This window comes from Cetorhinus maximus, chromosome 16, assembly GCF_964194155.1.
Source record: "Cetorhinus maximus chromosome 16, sCetMax3.hap1.1, whole genome shotgun sequence".
Classification (NCBI taxonomy): domain Eukaryota; kingdom Metazoa; phylum Chordata; class Chondrichthyes; order Lamniformes; family Cetorhinidae; genus Cetorhinus; species Cetorhinus maximus.
The window spans coordinates 41,003,043-41,025,010 of NC_135894.1; the positions used below are offsets into that span (position 1 = coordinate 41,003,043).

A 21,968-nucleotide genomic window follows, 5' to 3' on the forward strand; every position below is an offset into this window, starting at 1 on the left:
AGGCAACACGCATATTTCTACTCTTGTTGAAAGTTTTTCTGCAATCAACCATATTCCATTTGGCACAAACATGATCCATACATGGCTTTTTGAGACACACATCCAAAGGTTAAACCATAGATGTTAGACGCCTTGGTTTTACTGCAGTTTGGGTATTATTTCTTCACAGGCGCCTCTTGAGCTCATCAGTTATATGGGATCTGAATACATCCCCCACCAACAAGTTGCATTCTTTACTTAGGTCATCGGACACCGATGGTATGTGGTACTCCACATACCATCAATCCACAACTTCACTCCGCCCTCATCCATTCAACCTTTGTCATGGGCATGTACAAAAGCTCCTGCTGGGAGCCTGATGATCGGCATAGTTTTACATTTGAAAATTACCATAGGCTTTAATTTCATTCTGTTGGGACATGCAGGCTAGTACTATCATGAATATTGTCTTCTCACATCCTGTGGTTTTCATTAGCACTGTTTTTGAACTTTTCCACCCCACAGTTCATTTGCTCAGCATATCAAAATTAATGGGTACTTTATCCATGATGCCGATGTGACATAGTAGGTGCTCGTTTTTCCTGTTGTCTGTTGAAGAATTGCTAGAAACTGGTAATTCTGGCAATGAGGTCTTTTGATAGTCTGAGTGATCGTGGTCTTCTGCTGTAAAACTAGGCATTTTCATTCCATAAAGCAGCGACACCAGCTAACTTTTGCTCTGAAATCTTTGCTGGACTCGGTTTGTTTTGGCCCAATTAAGTGCGTGTAAATGCTATGCATTTCTGGTACACTGTAACATTGACAATTTTTGAGGACCCATTCTGATACATGCTTCTCAAAATCAGGCCAGTGGCTTGGTACCTGTTCTTCTGGCACATTTGGTCTTAGGAACATAGGAGCAGGGGTAGGCCATTCAGCCCCTCAAGCCTGCTCTGCCATTCAACTAGATCAGGGCTGATCATCTACATTATTGCCACTTTAACGCAATATCCCCATATTCATCGATGTCATTAGTATCTAGAAATCTATGGATCTCTGTCTTGAACATACTCAATGACCTCTGGGGTAGAGAATTCCAAAGATTCATCACCCTGAGTGAAGAAATTCTTCCTCATCTCAGCCCTAAATGGCTTGCACCTTATTCTGAGACTGTGTCCCTGATTCTAGACCCTCCAGCCTGGCAAAACATTCTTTCTGCAGCTACCCTGCCTAGCCCTTTAAGAATTTTCTAAGTTTCAATGAGATCACCTCTTGTTCTGAACTCTAAAGAATACAGGCCCAGTTGTATCAATCTCTCCTCATAGGACAGTCTCGCCATCCTAGGAATTAAGTCTGTCAAACCTCTGCTGCACTCCCTCTATGGCAATAATACCCTTCCTCAGGTAAGGCGACCAAAACCATGCACACTACTTCAGGTGCGGTCTAACCAAGGTTTTATACAATTGAAGCAAGACATCTTTACTTCTGCACTCAAATCCTCTTGCGATAAAGGTCAACATAGCATTTGCCTTCTTAATTGGCTGAAGACTGGCATCCGTGATGCTGGGGACCCTCGGCGAAGGCAGAGGTGGCTCATCCACTCGGCACTTCAGGCCGAAGATTGTTGCAAATGCTGCACCTTATCTTTTGCACAGATGTGAACTCTTCCATCACAACTGATTTTTGGAATGTTGCCTCTCTCAGACATCAAGAACCACATTGCTAAAATGATAGGAAAAGTCATATTATGTTAAGACCTTTCATTTCAGTACAGGGGTTATATCTGATGGAATCTTCACAGGGAGACCTTTCCTGAACAGCAGGAAAGTGGCCTAATTTGAAGGGGAGCAGGTTTAAGAGTTCACAGGTTTTCCCAGATTACTACAGGATTAATTAGTAAACTGTAACAATGTCAATTGTTTCCTGTTCCAAAGCCTTGGCGACAAGCCATCTCACCAACTGATCTTCAATAAGCAATGCTATCTGGAATCTTTTAACAATGTCTTTTCTGAGTCAGTGGGAGCACTGAGGGAGGGGCCTAGCCAGTTTAAAAAGGAAAGAATCCTCAGCCAATGCAGAGCACTGAGGGAGGAGCCGAAAAAGTATAAAATGCAACTGCAGTGTGAGAATCCAGAGCACCGCATGAGGGGCCATCCAGCACAAACACCAAAGGATTCTTGGCATTCTGATAAGAGTTTTTTTAATTCTTTCATGGGATGTGGGCATCACTGGCTAGGACAGTATCTGACGCCTATCCCTAATTGAACTTGAGTTGGTGGTGAGCTGCCTTCTTGAACATCTGCAGTCCATGTGTAGGTGCACCCACAGTGGTTAAGATGAGAGTTCCAGGATTTTGATCCAATGACAGCGAAGAAACAGTGATAAATTTCCAAGTCAGGATGGTGTGTGGCTTGGAGAGAAACTTGCAGCTGGTGGTGTTGCCTTGTCCTTCTAGGTGGTCGAAGTCGTGGATTTGAAAAGTGCTGTCGAAGGGGACTTGAAGTGCAGCAATGCAACTTGTATAGAGTGCACACTGCTGCCACTATGAGTTGGTGGTGGAGGGAGTGAATGTTTAAGTTGGTGGAAGGGGTGCTCATCAAGCGGACTGCTTTGTCCTGGATGATGTTGAGCTTCTTGAATGTTGTTGGAGCTGCATTCATCCAGGCAAGTGGAGGGTATTCCATCACAGTCCTGACTTGTGCTTGTAGATGGTGGGAGTCAGGCTGTGAGTTACTTGCCTCAGAATTCCCTCTGGCCTGCTCTTGTAATCACAGTAATTATATGACTGTTCCAGTTCAGTTTCTGGTCAATGATAATCCCCAGGAAGTTGACAGTGGGGAATTCAGTGATAGTAATGCCTTGAATGTCAAGGGGTGATGGTTAGATTCTCACTTGTTGGAGATGGTCATTGACTGACATTAAACATTAACTGGCAAGTAACATTAGCACCACACATCAGTCCAAGCCTGAATGTTGTCCAGGTCTTGCTGTATATGGACATGGGCTGCTTCAGTATGAAGAGTCGCGAATGGTACTGAAAATAATATAATAATCAACAAATATCCCTACTTTTGACCTTATGATAGAGGGATGGTCATTGATGAAGCAGCTGAAGATGGTTTCACTTAGGCCACTACCCTGACAACTCCTACAGCGTTACCCTGGACTGAGATGATTGGCCTCCAGCAATCACAACCATCCTTTGTGCTAGGTATGACTCCAATCAGTGAAGAGTTTCCCCCCGATTCACACTGGTTTCAATTTTGCCAGGGCTCCTTGATGCCACATTGGGTCAAATGCTGCCTTGAAGTCATGGGCAGTCACTCTCGTCACCCCTCAAGTCAGCTCTTTTGTCCATGCTTGGGGCAAAGCTGTAATGAGGTCAGGAGCCAAGTGGCACTGCTGGAACCCAACATCAGCAACACTGATGTCACAGAGGTTGAGTAAATCCAATAAATGAACAGGAAGTAATTTCTTTCTTTGTTAAGAAATTCACAGAATTTGCTAAGAAGATTGTCAGCAACTCATTCCATTATTTCATCAAGAATTCAATTATGTCAGAGGAAACTTGCAGGGCTATGAGAAAAAGGCAGGAGTGTGGCACTAAGTGAATTGCTCTTGCAGAGAGCTGGTGCAGACAGGATGGGCAAATAGTCTCCTTTGTGTAGCCATTCAATGATTCTATGAAGCCAAGAAGGATGGGAAGTTCTCTGAGAGGGTGCGGAGGAGATTTACCAGAATGGTTCCAAGGATCAGGGATTTTAGTTACAAGGTTAGTTTGGAGAAGCTGGGGTTGTTCCCTTGGAGCAAAGGAGATTATGGGGAGATTTGCGAGAGGTGTACATGATTATGACAGGTTTAAATATGATGGATATAAAAAAATCTGTTCCATTAGCTAATGGTACAAGGACAATGGGACACAGAATTAAGATTTTGGGAGAGATACAGGGGGAATCTGAACAAGTGTAATGACCTGGAACTATGAGGATGTTGGAAGTGGAGATGATTAAGATTTCAAAAGGAAATTGGAAAGAAACAAACTTGAAGGGCTACTGGGATACAGTGGGGGAATGAGACTGGCTGGATTGCAATACAGGGAGTCAGCACAGAATCGACTGGCCACATGTCCTCTTTCTGTGCCATAAATGATGCTATACAAGAGGGTCTAAAGGAGTTCTGGGCTGGAGCAGCAGTGAAACAAGAGACACTAACTGAGGTAAAAAGCAAGTTAAAGATGATATCAACAAAGGGAGGTGCTGATTGGTGACTAGCTGATGAACTTTTCTTTATAAGTCTTTAGTTTAATTTTGGAGGTTGAGCAGCAGCTAGTATCATTGTGTGCATCCGTGAGGCTAAAAGCTACGAGAATAGCACATTTCTGTATGTGCTCACTCCGCAGCACAAGGGTGTGCAGGCAGAGGGAATGGGTGACCCCCAGGCAGTCTAGGAGAACCATACAGGCAGTGCAGGAGCACCCCCACCTAAAGTACATCTCACTCTCCAATCAGTATTCATTCGAGTTAAGGTTTATATGGGCAGTGTGGTGTGAGCGAAGCTCTTTACTTAAATACATGTAGTATTTGGAACAAAATAAATGAATTAACGGCACAAAGAGGTTAATGGGTACGATGTTACAGCCATTATGGAGACGTAGTTACAAGGAGATCAAAACTGGGAATTAAATATTCAGGGGTATGTGACATTTCGAAAGAGCCGGCAGGAAGGAAAGGGTAGTGTGGCAGCTTTTAGTATGAGATGCCATAAGTAAGATAGCAAGAAATGGTCTTGGATCGGAAAATGTAGAATCTATATGGGTGGAGGTAAGGGGAAGACGACACTGGCGGGAGTAGTCTATAGGCCCCCTAACAGGAGCTATACTGTAGGGAAAAGAATAAATCAGGAGATAATGAGGGCATATAAAAAAAGATAGTACATTAATCATGGGTGACTTTAATCTTGATATAGATTGGGAAAATCAAATTGGCAGAGGTAGCCACAAGCAAGAATTCATAGTGTGTATTCGGGGCAGTTTCCTAGAACAATATGTTGTGGATCCAACCAGGGATCAGGCTATTTTAGATCTGGTAATGTGTAATTGGGCAGGTTTAATAAAAGGATCGCGGAGTAAAAGATCCCCTAGGAAACACTGCCCATATAACATGGTAGAATTTAACATTCAGTTTGAGGGTGAGAAACTTGGGTCAGAAACAACTGTGCTAAACTTAAATGAGGGTAATTACAAAGGAATGAGGGCAGAGTTGACTGGGGTGGACTGGGAAAGGAGTTTAGCAGAAAAGATGGCTGATGAACAATGGCAGACACTTAAGAAAATAGTTCATGATTCTCAACAAAGATATATCCCAGTGAAGGAGAAGGATTTAAGGAAGGGGATAAACCAACCATAGTTAACCAGAACCAATCAGAAGTTAAGGATAGTATCAAATTGAAAGAAAAAAACATACAATGTGGCAACGATTGTTGGTAAACCAGAGGATTGGGAAAGTTTTAAAAACCAACAAAAGATGGCCAAAAAAATAATAGAGGGAGAAGATAAACTTTGAGGTCAAACTAGCAAGTAATATGAAAATGGACAGTAAGAGCTTCTTTAAATATATAAAAAGGAAAAGAGGGGCCAAAGTGAACACATGCTTCTTAGAGAATGAGGCTGGTGAAATAATGGGGGAACCAGGAAATGGCAGAGGAGTTGAATAAATACTTTGCATCAGACTTCAAGGTAGAAGACACTAATAACATCCCAGAAATACTAAATAATCAAAAGGCAAAATATGTGGAGGAAATAAATGCAATAACTATCACTAGAGAAAAAGTACTAGGGAAACTAATGGAGCTAAAGGCCAAGAAGTCCCCTGGGACCTTGTGGGTGGCATCCTAGGGTATTAAAGGAGGTAGCGACAGAGATAGTGGATGCACTGGTAGCAATCTTCCAAGAATCCTTAGATTCTGGAAGAGTCCCAAAGAACTGGAAAACTGCCAATGTAATGCCCTTATTCAAAAAGGGAGACACACAAAAAACAGGTAACAATAGGCCAGTTAGCTTAACATCTGACACTGGGAAAATGTTAGAGTCTATGATAAAGGATGTAACAGCAGAGCATTTAGAAATACATAATATTAATTAAGCACGGCTTCATGAAGGGGAAATCATGCCTGACAAATTTATAATAATTCTTTGAGGTGGTAACAAGCAGGATAGTTAAAGGGGAACCAGTGGATGCAATATATTTGGATTTCCAAAAGGCATTCATTAAGATACCGCACATAAGGATACTTAAGTTAAAAACCCATGGTGTTGGCAGTGGTATATTAGCATGGATAAAGGATGGGCTAACTAATAGAAGACAGAGAGTTGGGATAAGGGGGGCATTTTCAGGATGGCAACTTGTAACTAGTTCAGGGATCAGTGCTGGGGCCACAGTTATTTACAATATATACTAATGACTTAGATGAGGGAAGTGAATGTGCCATCGCCAAGTTTGTGGATGACACAAAAATAAGTGGGAAGGCAAACAGTGAGGATGACACAAAGAGTCTGCAGAGAGATAGAGACAGGTTAAGTGAGTGGCCAAAAACTTGACAGATGGAATATAATGTGGGAAATGAGGTTATACACTTTGGCAGAAGAATAAAGGAGTTAAATATTATTTAAATAGAGAAAGACTGCAGCAAGCTGCAGCACAGAGAGATTTGGGGGTCCAACGTGCATGAATCACAAAAAGCTAGCATACAAGTTCAGCAGGTAATAGGGATGGCAAATGGAATGTTGGTCTTTATTTCAAAGGGAATGGAGTATAAAAATAGGGAAGTCTTGTTAAAAGTATACAAGGTGCCAGTTGGACCACATCTAGAATACTGTGAACAGTTTTGGTCCCCTTATCTAAGGAAAGAAAAACTGGCATTGGGCGCAGTCCGGAGAAGGTTCACTAGGTTGATCCCGCGTATGGAGGGATTTTCTTATGAGGAGAGGTTGAGTAGGTTGGGCCTGTACTCATTGGAGTTTAGAAGAGTGAGAGGCGACCTTATTGAAACATACAAGATTCTTAGGGGGCTTGACAGGTTAGATGCTGAGAGGTTGGTTCGCCTTGTGGGAGAGTCTAGGACCAGAGGGCATAATCTCAAACTAAAGGGGTCGCCCATTTAGGACAGAGATAAGGAGGAATTTCTTCTCTCAAAGGGCAGTGAATCTGTGGAATTCTTTCCCGCAGAGGGCTGTAGAGGCTGGATCGTTCAGTATATTCAAGGCTGAGATAGACAGATTTTTAATCAGTAAGGGATCAAGGGTTATGGGGAGAAGTAGATTTGAGGATTATCAGAGCAGCCATGATCTCATTGAATGGTGAAGCGTCGATGGGCCAAATGGCCTACTTCTGCTCTTACCTCTTATGGCACCAGGGCTAGCTCAGCTGTAGTGGGGGAATGGGGGGTTGCAGCAGGAAGTTTGGGAAAACAATAGTGATGGGGGGGTGATGGCGTAGTGATATTGTCGCTGGATTAGTAATAAAGAGACCCAGGGTAACGCTCTGGGGACCCGGGTTTGAATCCAACCATGGCAGATGGTGGAATTTGAATTCAATAAAAATCTGGAATTAAAAGTCTAATGATGACCATGGAATCATGGTCAATTGTTGTAAAAACCCATCTGGTTCACTAATGCCCTAACTGGTCTGGCCTACATGTGACTCCAGACCCACAGCAATGTGGTTGACTGTTAAATGCCCTCTGAAATGGCCAAGCAAGCCATTCAGTTGTAAAAGACCATTACAAAGTCACAAAAAAGCAATCTCAGCCCTGTCGACCCTGCAAAGTCCTCCTCACTAACATATGGGGGTTAGTGCCAAAGTTGGAAGAGTTGTCTCACTGGCGAGTCATCCTCACCTTACAGATAATATCCCAGACGCCACCATCACCATCCTTGGGTATGTCCTGTCCCACTGGCACAGTGGCATACAGGGAGGGAGCAGCCCTGAAAGTCCTCAACATTGACTCTGGGCCCCATGAAGTTTCATGTCATCCGGTCAAACATGGGCAAGGAAACCTGCTGATTACCACGTGCCACCCTCCCTCAGCTGATGAATGTGGAACACCATTTGGAGGATGCACTGAGGGTGGCAAGGGTGCAGAATGTACTCTGGCTGGGGAACTTCACTGTCCATCACCAAGAGTGGTTCGGTAGCACCACTTGTTGGCCAAGTCCTTAAAGACAGAGCTGCTAGACTGGGTCAGCAGCAGGTGGTGAAAGAACCAACAAGAGGGAAAAACATTCTTGACCTTATCCTCACCAACCTACCTGCCACAGATGCATCTGCCCATGACAGTATTGGTAGGAGTGACCACTGCACAGTCATTGTGGAGACGAAGCCCCACCTTCACATTGAGGATACCCTCCATCGTGTTGTGTGGCACTACCACCGTGCTAAATGGGATAGATTTCAAACAGATCTAGCAATTCAAGACTGGGCATCCACGAGGCGCTGTGGGTCATCAGCAGCAGCAGAATTGTACTCGACCGCAATCCGTAACCTCATGGCTCAGCATATTCCCCCACTCTACCATTACCATCAGGCCAGGGGATCAACCCTGGTTCAATGAAGAGTGCAGGAGGGCATGCCAGCAGCAGCACCAGGCATACCTAAAAATGAGGTGTCAACCTGGTGAAGCTATAACACAGGAACACTTGCATGCCAAACAGCATAAGCAGCAAGTGATAGGCAAAGCCAAGCGATCCCACAAACAACGGATCGGATTTAAACTCTGCAGTCCTGCCACATCCTGCCGTGAATGGTGGTGGATAATTAAACAACTCACTGGAGCAGGCGGCTCCATAAATATCACCATCCTCAATGATGAGGGAGCCGAGCACATCAGTGCAAAAGATAAGGCTGAAGCATTTGCTACCAACTTCAGCGAGAAGTGCCGAGTGGATGATCCAACTCGGCCTCCACTGGAAGTCCCCAGCATCAGAGATGCCAGTTTTCGGCCAATTCAATTCACTTCCTGTGATATCAAGAAACGGCTGAAGGCAGTGGATACTGCAAAGGCTACAGGCCCTGACAATATTCCGGCATTAGTGCTGAAGACTTGTGCTCCAGAACTTGCTGTGCCCCAAGCCAAGCTGTTCCAGTACAGCTAGAACACCGGCATCTACGCGGCTACGTGGAAAATTGCCCAGGTACGTCTTGTACACAAAAAGCAGGACAACTCCAAACCGGCCAATTACCGCCCCATCAGTCTATTCTCGATGATCAGTAAAGTAATGGAAGGAGTCATCAACAGTGCTATCAAGCAGCACTTGCTTAGCAATAACCTGCTCACTGACGCCCAGTTTAGATTCTGCCAGGGCCATTTAGCTCCTGACCTCATTATAGCCTTGGTTCAAACATGAACAAAAGAGCTGAACTCCCGAGGTGAAGTGAGAGTGACTGCACTTGACACCAAGGCCGCATTTGACCGAGAATGGCATCAAGGGGCCCTATCAAAACTGGAGTCAATAGGAATCAGGGGGAAAACTCTCCACTGGTTGGAGTCATACCTAATACAAAAGAAGATGGTTGTGGTTATTGGAGGTCAGTCATCACAGCTCCAGGACATCACTGGGGTTCCTCAGGGTACTGTCCTTGGCCCAACCATCTTCAGCTGCTTCATCAATGAGCTTCCTTCCATCATGAAGTCAGACGAAGGGATGTTTGCTGATGATTGCACAGCACAATTTCCAGCACCATTCACGACTCCTCAGATGCTGAAGCAGTCCATGTCCAAACGCAGCAAGGTCTGGACAATATCCAGGCTTGGGCTGACAAGTAGCAAGTTACATTCATTCACACAAGTGTCAGGCAATGACCATCTCCACCAAGAGAAAATCTAACCATCGTCCCTTGACGTGCAATGGCACTATCATCACTGAATCCCCCACTATCAACATCCTGGGGGGGGGTTACCATTGACCAGAAACTGAACTGGGCTAGCCATATAAATACTGTGGATACAAGCGCAGGTCAGAGGCTCGGAATCGTGCGATGAGTAACCCACGTCCTGACTCCCCAGAGCCTGTTCACCATCTGCAAGGCACAAGTCAGGAGTGTGATGGAATACCCGCCACGTGCAGTTCCCACAACACTCAAGACGCTTAACACCGTCCAGGACAAAGCAGCCTGCTGGATGTGCACCACATCCACAAACTGCCATCAATGCACAGTAGCAGCAGTGTGCACCATCTACAAGATGCACTGCAGGAATTCACCAAGGCTCCTTAGAGAGCACCTTCCAAACCCACGACCACTGCCATCTATAGGGACAAGGGCAGCATATAGACAGAAACACCACCACCTGGAACCTCCTCTCCAAGCCATTCACCATCCTGACTTGGAAATGTATCGCTGTTCCTTCACTGTCGCTAGGTCAAAATCCTGGAACTCCCTCACTAACAGCACTGTGGGTGCACCTACACCACATATGAACTGCAATGGTTCAAGGCAGCTCACCATCTTCTCAAGGGCAACTAGGGATGGGCAATAAATGCTGGCCCAGCCAGCAAAGCCCACATCCTGTGAATGAATTTTTAAAAAAATGCTATAGTTATGGGAACATATAGGTGTTTCTGTGGCTGAGAGAGAATCCAGAATGGTATTTTGCCTTCATAGTCCCAGGGGCAAAGGGGGTGGGGGGGCAGGCGGAGGGTGAACAGTCAGAGGTCATGCTCCATATCAGTATCAATAAAATAGAAAACAAGTGGTATGAGGCACTGCTAGGGAGGAGACTAGCAAGTAGGGCTGCAAAGGTAGCAACCTCCAGATTATTCCCCTTGCTACATGGTAGTGAGTATAGAAAGAAGAGAATAGGGCAGATGAATTCATCACTGGAGAGGTGGTGCAGGAGGCTTGATTCTTGTAAGATTGCGGCAATGGTTCTGGGGAGGCGAGACCTCGAGGCACCAAACAGGTTGCGCCTCAACAGGGCAGGGACCATGTCCTTGTGGGCAGTTTGCCAAGTGCTTTTTGGGAGGATTTAAACTAAATTGCCAGTGGAATGGGAACCAGGAGTAGCATCAGGAGAGAGAAGCAAAGTCCACGAAGGACTGGGAGAAGCAGATAGCAATGGAGTAAGAAATACTAAGGTATTAGATGGTGTCAAAGAAAGAGGAAATGCAATTAAGGTTTAAATTAGGTTTACTATGCATGTACGTAAACCCACACATATCATAAGGTCAGCCAGAAGTGGGATGTCCACTGATGATTGTAGTGTTCAGTTTATTTGTTAATTCCTCACAATGAAGCTGATACTTGCGTGCAGCTAGATGCAGACAACATTGCACTTTTGGCTGATACGTGGCAAGAAACATTCAAGCCAAACAAGTGCCAGGCAATGAGTGTCTCAAACGAGACAGCCAAACCAGCTCTCCTTGACATTCAAAAGCATTGGCATTGCTGAATTCCACACTATCAACATCCTTGGGGTTACCAATGGATCAGCTACATAAGTACTGTGGCTACAAGAGCAAGCCAGAAGTTTGATTTGCTGCGGTGAGTGTCTCATCTCCTCCTCACTCCCCACTTGCCTGGAGTAGTGCCACTCCAACAACACTCAAAAAGCTCGACACCACCAAACAATAGCAGCCTGCATTTATATAGCACCTTTAATGTAACAAAATGCCCCCAAGGCCTTATCAAACAAAACTGACACTCAGCCACATGAGATTTTAAGGCAGATGACCAAAAGCTTGGTCCAAGAGGTAGGTTTTAAGGAATGTCTTGAAGAAGGAAAGCAAGGTTGAGAGATGGAGGAGATAAGGGATTGAATTCCAGGGTTCAGGGCTCAAGCAGTTGGAGGCATAGCCACCGATGATAGTGATTAAAATCAGGGATGCTCAAGAGGTGAGAATTACAGGGGCACAGAAAGCTCCTGGGGTTGTGGGCTGGAGGGGGTTAGAAAGCCATGGAGGAGCAAGGCCATGGAGGGATTTCAAAATAAGGATAAGAAATTAAGAACTATGGCGTTGCTTAACCAGGAGCCACCGTCAGTCAGTGAGTACAGGAATGATAGATGAGTGGCTGTTGGTGTGAGTTAGGCCTCAGGCAGCAGAGTTTTGGATCCTGAATAGCAGGGTTTTAAGGATGGTGACTGTCTGCCGATGGACTACGATTGGTGAGCTTTCCAAAATATCTCCATTCCCCTCAATCCACCATCAATGTCTGGTGCAGGCGGTGGTTTGGGGGACAAACTAGATTGCTAATTTTAGATGTACCTGTGCTGGGGAGGGAGCATGAAGGCCTGAGACTATTTTCCATCATTATTCTATTTTGGCTGTGATGTCGATGCTGCACTGTAGTGACATAGATTGTTATGTTGATGTAATTCTTTTTTCTTTTGATTAAGCTTAAGCAATTGTACCCGCATCAAATTTCCAAACACAGTGGTCCCAGCAATGATCCTTGTAGAACACCACTTTCAACCTAGTGCCACTCTGAATGCTCAAAAGTATTGAACATTGAGAATTTCAAGCCCAGAGGTTAGAAAGTGGGATGCCACTTTAGAATTTAGTGCTTTAGAATAACCAGGCTTGAAGGTAATAAAGACATGGGTGAGAGTTTCGACATTGAAGCAAGGGCAGAGTTCTGTGATGTTGCAGAGGAGGAAAAAATGGTGTTAGTGAAGGTATGGATAATGTGGTAGGAAGATCATCCCTAGGATAATTACATATGATCACATACAATGAATGGCACAGAAACAGGCCATTTTGCCCAAGCAGTTCATGCTGGTGTACATGCTCCACTCGAGCCTCCTCCCATTTTTCCTCATATCGGTCACTGTAACCCTCTATCCCTTTCTCCTTCATAATCTTGTCTAGCTTTTCCTTAAATGCACCTATACTGTTTGCTTCAATCACTCCCTGTGGCAGCAAGATCCACATTCTCATGATTCTTTGGGTGAATAAGTTTCTTCTGATTTCCTCATTGGATTGTTTTGTGACTATCTCACATTGATGGCCTCGAGTTTGCTCTTCCCCACAAGTGGAAACATTCTCTCTGTATCCACTCTATCAAAACTTTTCATAATTTTAAAGACTTCTACTAGGTCACTCCTCAGCTGGTTTTTAACAAAAAACAGACACAGTCTGTTCATCTTGTCCTGATATGTATACCACATATTTCTGGTATCATCCTTGTAAGTCTTCTTTGCACCCTTTCCAATGCATCTATATCCTTTTAATAAAATGGCGACCAGAACTACACACACTTTTCTAAGTGTGGTCTAACCAAGGTTTGATAGCAATTTATCATTACTTCCCTACTTACAATTCTAACCCTCGAGAAATAAAGCCTTGAGCTTGCTTTTTTTAAATGGCTGAACCAACCAATGGTGCAACTTTTGTGTCTGGTGCATTTGTACTCCGAGGTTCCTTTGTTCCTCTAACCCACCTAGACTTGCATCTTCCAACAAGTGACCTCCTTATTCTTCCTACCAAAATATACCTGTACATTTATCTGTCTTGAACTTAATTTGCCAATTATTTGCCCATTCTGCAAGTTTATTAATGTCCTCCTATCACTTGTTGCCATCCTCCTCAACATTGACTGTCCCCTCAGTTTGGTGTCATTCACAAATTTAGAAACTGTTTTTGATTCTAAAGTGAAAATTGTTGAACAGCAGTAATCCCAGCACTGATCCTTGTAGAACACCACTTCCCACCTTGTGACACTCTGAGTAACTATCTTTACTCCAACTCTCTGCTTTCTACCTTAAAGCTAACTTGCAATCCATTCTGCCACACATTCCCTGACTCCACATTCTCTGACCTTATTGATGAGTGTATTATGGAGCAACTCATTGAATGCCTTTTGAAAACCCAGATAAATTACATCAACCGCATTACCATTATCTACACTCTCTTGTTACCTCCTCGAAACATTCAATAAGGATGGTCAAACAAGATGTTCCCTTTTGAAATCCATGTTGACTATTCATTATTATAGTTTTCTTTTCTGGATATTCTACTCTCTCTTTTGGAAGGGATTCCATTATTTTTTCTACCACTGATGTTAGGTTGACTGGTGCATAATTCCTTGACATGTTCTGTCCCGCTTCTTAAATGTAGGAATTACATTAGATATCCACCAATCCTCTGGCACTATATCTTTTTCAAACAACACCAAAGTTGTGAGCAATCTGCTTCAGCCTCAGACAGTTGCCAGGAGAAAGATGGAGTCAGTAACAAGAGAGCCAAGTGTGTTGCTGTGTCTAAAGACAATGGCTTTTGTCTAGCCAATATTTAATTGCAGGAAATTTCTGCTCATCCAGCACTGGATGCCAGACAACCAGTCTGACAGTTTTGAGACAGTGGATGGGTCAAAAGAGATGGGGCTGAGGGAGAGCTGGATTCCTCAGCATACTTGTGGAAACTGATGCTATGTTTTCGGATGATGTCATTGAGGGGCAGTATGTAGATGAGAAAAAGGAAGGGGCCAAGGATTGGTCCTTGGGGGACAGAAGTATGGTGTGGGAGTGGGACTAGAAGCCATTTTGTAGATTATTCTCCCGCTGCGACTGGATAGATAAGAATGGAACCAGGTGAGTGAAGTCCCACCCAGCTGGATGACAGTGGAGAGGTCTCCACCAACCCAGCATGATGCCACCACCAAACACATCTTCCCCTCACCCCACTGTCAGCATTCCGTAGGGGCCGTTCCCTCCAGGACACCCTGGTTCACTCCTCCAAGTCTTCATCCCCTTCCCATGCAATCATAGATGAAACACTTTCCCCTTTACCTACTCCCTCCTCACCATCCAAGGGCCCAAACACTCCTTTCAGGCGCTTCACTTTGGTCTACTGCATTCACTGCTCCCAGTGCCGTCTCCTCCACACTGGGGAGACTAAATTCAGACTGGGTGACTGCTTTGCAGAACACCTTTGGTCTGTCTGTAAGCACGATTCAGACCTTCCTGTTGCTTTTCATTTCAACACACCATCCTGCTCTCAGGCCCAGATGTCCATCCTTGGCCTGCTACACTGTTCCAGTGAAGTCCAACATAAACTGGAGGAACAGCACCTTATCTTCTGATTAGGCGCTTTACAGCCTTTTGGACTTAACATTGAGTTCAACAACTTCAGACCATGAACGCTCTCCTCCATCTTCACCCCTTTTTTAAAATTTACTTTTATTGTTTATATGCTTATTTTTATTTATTTTAATTTTTATTCCTTGTTTTATCCCTTTTTAATATTTTTTCTACCCTTTTTCTCCCAACCACTGCCCCTCCCCCATCCTACCCCCAATAGGGCCATCTGTTACTTGTTCCCTGTTGTTCTTTCAGAATGCTGACCCTTGTTCTGCGATTAACACATTTTGCTTTCTTACCTTTATGCCACTATCAGCACCTTCTTCAGCCCTTACCACTAACATTAACACTCCCCTCGTCTTTTTGTCCATGACATCTTTGTCAATCTCTCCTAAGCCCCCACCTATCTCTGGCCTTCTATCCAGTTTCACCCCCCTTAAACAGTATAAATTTAATCACATTTTTACTTCTATTTAGCTCTGAAGGAGGTTCATACGGACTCAAAACGTTAACTCTTCCTCTCTCCACAGATGTGTCAGGCCTGCTTAGATTTTCCAGCATTGTCTGTTTTATTTCAGATTTCCAGCATCTGCAGTATTGTATTTTATCTTAGTCCCTTCAGGAGGCAGGTTGAATAAAAATCAAAATTAAAAATAGAACTATGGCTCTATGTAACAGGCCTACAGACATTTGAAATGCAATGGTGGGAGATGGGAAGAGAGGAATGAAATTTTCCTTCAAGTGAAAACATCAGAATGCACTCAGCAGGCCATTTTTCAACTGTTAAGAAACGCTAGACTTCTCTGTCCTGGAAGAAACAAACTACTTTTAATTGAAAGAATATTTTCAGAAAAAATGTTAGATAATATACCATAGGGGCATGGTAGCATAGTGCTTATGTTTCTGGGCTGCAATCCAGAGGCCTGCACTAATAATCAAATTCCATCATGACAGCTGGGGAACTTAAATTCAATTAAATACATGTGGAATAAAAAGCTTATATGAGTAATGGTAAGCATGAAACTACCCGATCGTCATCGAAACCCATCTGGGTCTCCCATTACCTTCAGAGAAAGAAGGTTGGCCTCTTTATCTGATCTGGCCTACGTGACTCTAGATTCGCAGCAAAACGTCTGACTCTTAACTGCCCTCAGAAATTACCTAGCAAGGCACTCAGTGGTTTTCAAGAATGCAGCTCACCGCCACCTTCTAAAGAGCAAGTAGGGATAGGCAATAAGAGCTGGCTTTGTAACATTTGTCCACACTGAAATTTATCTTTGCCCACTTGATCCATCAATATCTCTGTGATTTTACACTTCCATCTACACTGCCAACAATGCTGTCCATGTTTGTGTCATTGGCAAACTTGGATATGTGGCTTTCCATCTCACCATCTAAGTCAATTAATAAATAGTGAATAGCTAAAGCTCCAACATTAATGGTCACATCCTGCTAATTAGAGTGCATGCCCTTGATCCCTACGCTATATCTCATGCTGCTCAGCCAATTATTTAATTATATAAATACCGCAATAGTAGTTATCAGTAATATTATGATACAAGACAGCAGATGATACTAACATAGGTAAAAGAAAAGGAAAAACTGCAGATGATGGAACTCAAAAGAAAATAAAATTCTGGTTATAACAGTAGTTCATTTAGCATCTATAAAGATAAAGGACAGATTATACCACTGCAGGTGTGAACCATTCATAAGACTCAAGGCTAACAATCAAAACAATTAAAATGCTTTCCCTGCAAAATAATTGTGCAACAAAACTGAGATAACTGGTGTTTTTCCATCTTATGAATGTTCTTACCTGAGTGGAAGGTCCTGGGGATGCAAAAGGGGAAGGGCATGGTCCATCTTGCAATGAGAAATGTGCAATAAATACAATGAGCTTAGCAAAAGCACTCCTCACTTCTGTGCTAGGGCATTCCAAAAGGTACTCGGAGAAACGATTCGGATAGGCAAAAAGAACATTGTGTGCAAACCAACAGCGTACATTCTTGCTGTGACGGAGCAGGATACACAATGCATCATACCTGTTGGGGAAAGAAAAGGACTTTTTTCAAGTGCGGTGTACAATATAGATTAGAGCCTAAAATTGCAAAATCAAAATGGTAAAGTCGTTCTCACAGGAAGTAATGGCATTGCTTAGCCATATAGGTGCCAGATGCAATTCCTCGTCTGTTAATTCAACTGAAGCATTATGTGGTTTATTGCTCAGATTTGCTCAGGTTCAGGAGCTGGGGTGTGGAAGGAAAAATGTTCCTGTTTGATTGCTGCCCAGGAAACCTTTGGAAAAAACTTCTGTGCACTTCATGGGAAGGTGCCGTGGGAGGGGGTGATGGAGGATGGACCAGCATTCGCTGCTCCCTCTACACTGGAGAGGCCAAACACAGACTGGGTGAATGCTTTGCGGAACGCCTTCAGTCTGTCCGCAAGCATGAGCCAGACCTTCCTGTTGCTTGCCATTTCAACAAACCACCCTGCTCTCATGCCCACATGTCTGTCCTTGGCCTGTTCCAGTGAAGCTCAATGCAAACTGGAGGAACAGCACCTCATCTTCCGATTAGGCACTTTGCAGCCTTTCGGACTTAACATTGAGTTCAACAGCTTGAGATCATGAACTCTCTCCTCCATCCTCATCCCTTTTTGATCCCCTTTTTTTCAATATTTATTTTTAAATTTTTATATATATATTTTTTTCCCATCTATTTCTATTATTATTTTTAAAATTTATTTCCATTCATTGTTTTATCCCCACCTTTTAGCCTATTTTGATCTTTTTCCCCACACTGTCCCCTCCCCTCACCCCACCCCCACTAGGGCCATCTGTCACTTGCTCATGCTTTCTACTCTTAATGTCACCATTAGCACCTCCTTTAGCCAGTATCACCACCATCAACACCCCTTCGACCTTTTGTTTATGACATCTTTTGCAATCTCTCCTTTGCCTCCACCTATCACTGGCCTTCTATCCAGCTTCACCTGTCCCACCCCCCTTAAACCACATTTCTACTTCTCTTTAGTTCTAAAGAGTCATATGGACTCGAAACGTTAACTCTGTCTTCCTCTCCACAGATGCTGTCAGACCTGCTGAGTTTTTCTAACAATTTTCGTTTTTGTTTCAGATTTCCAGCATCTGCAGTATTTTGCTTTTAAGATAACAATACAATTCAGTACTTCCAGGACAGAGGGGAAAAGAAAATTAATTTAAAAAAGAGTAAATTTTGTTTTCCTTCCTCACCTGCGGAACTAACAATGGCTGGAATTTGGCCCCACTGAAATCTTTTACTTTATGTCCATATGCACAAGCTGGCTATTCAATCCCCATGCAGTTTCTCGCAAAGGCCAGTAGCAAGAATCCTGACACAGCGCTACCCGTCAGGTCACAGGAGGAAAAGATGTGGGGGGGGTGTGTGTGTGTGCGCGCTTGTGTGTGCATGCGTGTGCGGTTCAGGGGATGGCAGTAGGAAATCTCTCCTCGTAATATTCCATCATAGAAAGTAACAATCTCACCCAACTCCACCCTTTCCAAAATATTAAGCTTTTCTCTTCAATTAGATTCACCATACTTACCATTAAAGTGACACAGTTATCTTCAAGCTTTGTCACAATTTACTTGACACCAAAGGGAGATGCAAGTGCTTGAAAAGTGTGTGTTTTAAAATTAAACCATTTCAATGCTGGCAACCATCATTGGATATGATGAGTTTAATTCTTAAAATGAAGAATTAAACTTGTCACATCCAATGAGGGTAACGCCCAGAGTGTGACAACGTTGCCCGAGTTAATACATAATCTAAATATTAAAATTTTACCCTTCTGCATAAAATATGTAATACCGGTATACATTTTTGATGTACAAGTTAGTATTTTTTCTACAGTTTGATAGATAACTGTCAGATTTCAAAACTTTAAAATAATCAATTATATTACATTTTCAGTTCTGAACTTAAGTCATAATCTGCTTGGGGGAAAAAAAGCACAAAAATTACGATTATAAATAAGACACTCACCATTCACTTGCTGGACCACGGACAATTTTCTTTGTGTGAAACCCAGTATTAAACAGGAATCTAGCAGCAAGTTGAATACTTATCATTGCCAGTTCTTCAGCTTCTGGTAACAGATGATCTTGCCCTGCAGAAGACAGAAATACTAATTAAGAAACAAAGTTCTACCCAAGCAAAGCAATCCTACCTGGGCTTATTTTAATTTCTCTGAAATGATTTCAAGTGAAAATTTCAATGATTAACTTGCTATGATTTCTTGATCTTTAGGTTGACTTTATGAAGTTCCCACATGCTTCACCATTGGACCAGATCTTGATATCTACGACTTATATAATTGTAGGACAAAAGTTTAGTATCTCACTTCTAGAGTTGAGGGTAATTTTTCAGAAACAAACATTTCAAAAATAAAATCAACCTGGCAAAAGGTAGTAAGTTATTAGATGGGGTCAGAGTAAGTGAGAATAAAGGTCTACATCAGGGTTATTGTGCATATATGTGAATGCAGAGTGTGGTTAATAAGATTGGTGAGTTACAGGCGCAGACTGACATGTGCAAATATGATGTTGTGGCTATAACCGAGACCTGGCTCAAAGAACGGCAGGACTGAGTGTAAATATTCCTGAATATGAGGTGTTCAGGAAAGGTAGAAAAGAAAGGAAGGAGGAGGTGGTGGCGGTGTGGTGGTATTAAGGGCAGCATTGCAGTGCTGGAGAGAGGGGATATTCCAGAAGGGTTAAGGACAGAATCTTTAGCTAGAGCTAAGAAACAAAAAACGTGCAGTTACATTGCTCAGTGTAGTCTATAGGCCACCAATTAGTGGAAAGGATGTAGAGGAACAAATCTGCAAGAAAATTACAGAGGTGCAAGAATTATAGAGTAGTTATAATGGGGAACTTTAATTATCCAAATATAGACTGGGATACAAATAGTGTAAAAATAAGCCCAGCAATTACAGGCCAGTCAGTTTAACTTCAATGTTTGGGATGCTTCTAGAAACAATAATCAGGGACAAAATTAAGGGTCACATGGGCAAATGAGAGTTAATTAAGGAAAGCCAGCACAGATTTAAGGGAAAATCATGTTTAACTAATTTGGAGTTTTTTTGAAGAGGTAACAGAGAAGGTTGACAAGGGCAAATCTGTTGATGGGGCATACAGGGATTTCCAAAAAGGCATTTGATAGAGTACTGCATAACAGGCTTGTGAGCATAGTTATAGCTCATGAATAAAAGGGACAGTAGCAACATGGATACGAAATTGGCTGAACAACAGGAAACAGAGTAGTGGTTAATGGATGTTTCTTAGGCTGTAGGAAGGTTTGCAGTGGAGTTCCCCAGGGGTCAGTGTTGGGACCATTGCTTTTCCTGATATATATTAATGACCAAGATCTTGGTGTACAGGGAAAAATTTCAAAGCTTGCGGATGATAGAAAATTTGGAAGCATTGTGGAGGAGGGTAATGTAGAATTTTAAAAGGACGTAGATAAATTGGTGGAAGGGGTGGACAAGTAACAGATGAAGTTCAATGTGGAGAAACGTAAAGAAATTCATTTTGGTGGAAAGGACACAGAGGGACAATATAAAATAAAGGATACAACTCTAAAGGGGGTGCAGGAGCAAAGGGATGTGAGTACATATGTGTATAAGTTATTGGGATGTGGCAGGACACGTTGACAGAGTGGTTAAAGCATATAGTATGCTAGTCTTTATTAATAGGGTCATAGAATGCAAGAGCAAGGAGGTACTGTTGAACTTGCATAAGACACTAGTTTGGCCTCAGCTGAAGTATTGCATCCAGGTCTAGGTGGTGCATTTTAGGAAAGATGCTAAGGCACTGGAGCGAATACAGAAAAGATTCATGAGAATTGTTCCAGGGATGAGGAACTTCAGTTATGAAGATAGATTGGAGAAGTTAAGACCGCTTTCCTTAGAGCAGAGAAGGGTGAGGCGAGATTTGACAGAGGTTTCAAAATTATGAGGGGTTTGGTCAGAGGAAATAGGGAAAAACTGCTCCCACTCATGAAAGGATCGAGAACAAGGAGGCACAGATTTAAAGTAATTGGCTAAAAAAGCAAATGTGACAAGGGAAAACTTTTTCATACAGCGAGTGGTTAAGGTCTGGAATGCACAAACTGAGTGTGTGGAGGAGACAGATTCAGTTGAGACATTCAAAAGGGAATTAGACTGTTATCTGAAAAGGAAGAATGTGCAGGGTTACGGAGAGAAGGCAGAGGAATGGCACGAGGTAAACTGCTCATTCGGAGAGCTAGTGTAGGCATAACAGGCTGAATGGTCACCTGCTGCACTAACAATTCTCTGATAGTTGGTCTCATATGTATTGGGGCCTCATGGGCTGCACCATTTTTGATTTTGCAGAGTCTTTGTACTCAATCTTCCAATCATATCAGGAATGCACACGAGGCCAGAATTAGGAGCGCAGATATTTTGGAGGGGGCTGGAGGAGATTACAGAGATAGGGAAGGGTGAGGCCATGGAGGGATTTGAAAACAAGGATGTAAGTTTTAAAATCGACATGTTGCCCGACCGGGTGCTAATGTAGATCAGCAGCAGAGGGGTGATAGGTGAACGGGACATGCTGAGAGTTAGGACATAGGCAGAGCTCTGAATGATCAACTTTATGGAGGGTAGCATGAAAATATGCAAGTCTAAAGATAACGAAGGCATGGATGAGTATTTCGGCAGCAGATGAGCTGAGATGGGCAGTTAAGTGATGTTTCAAGGCTGAAAGAGATGATCTTAGTCCCAAATATGCGATCGGAAGCTTGCACATGAATGTTGACACTGCCAACACTGACCTATCCATCATCTCTCTCAACCTCTCTAACCACTAATATCATCAGGTTGTTTGTCCAACATTTAACTTATAAGTCTTAATTTCT

General features: G+C 43.1%; 1 protein-coding gene across 2 annotated transcripts in view; it reads right to left on the reverse strand.

Moving 5' to 3' along the window:
* usp9 (ubiquitin specific peptidase 9) overlaps positions 1 to 21,968 on the reverse strand; it is a 290,030-nt gene that overhangs the window by 44,170 nt on the left and 223,892 nt on the right. For both annotated transcript variants that reach the window (XR_013579171.1, XM_078559739.1), the window contains exons 36-37: positions 19,074 to 19,197; positions 16,868 to 17,093 (exon numbers count right to left, since the gene is read on the reverse strand). Coding sequence is in view for 1 of the 2 variants with exons in the window: in XM_078559739.1 (XP_078415865.1) it covers positions 16,868 to 17,093; positions 19,074 to 19,197 (350 nt within the window). In the remaining variant the exon portion in view is untranslated. The remainder of the gene's footprint in view (positions 1 to 16,867; positions 17,094 to 19,073; positions 19,198 to 21,968) is intronic.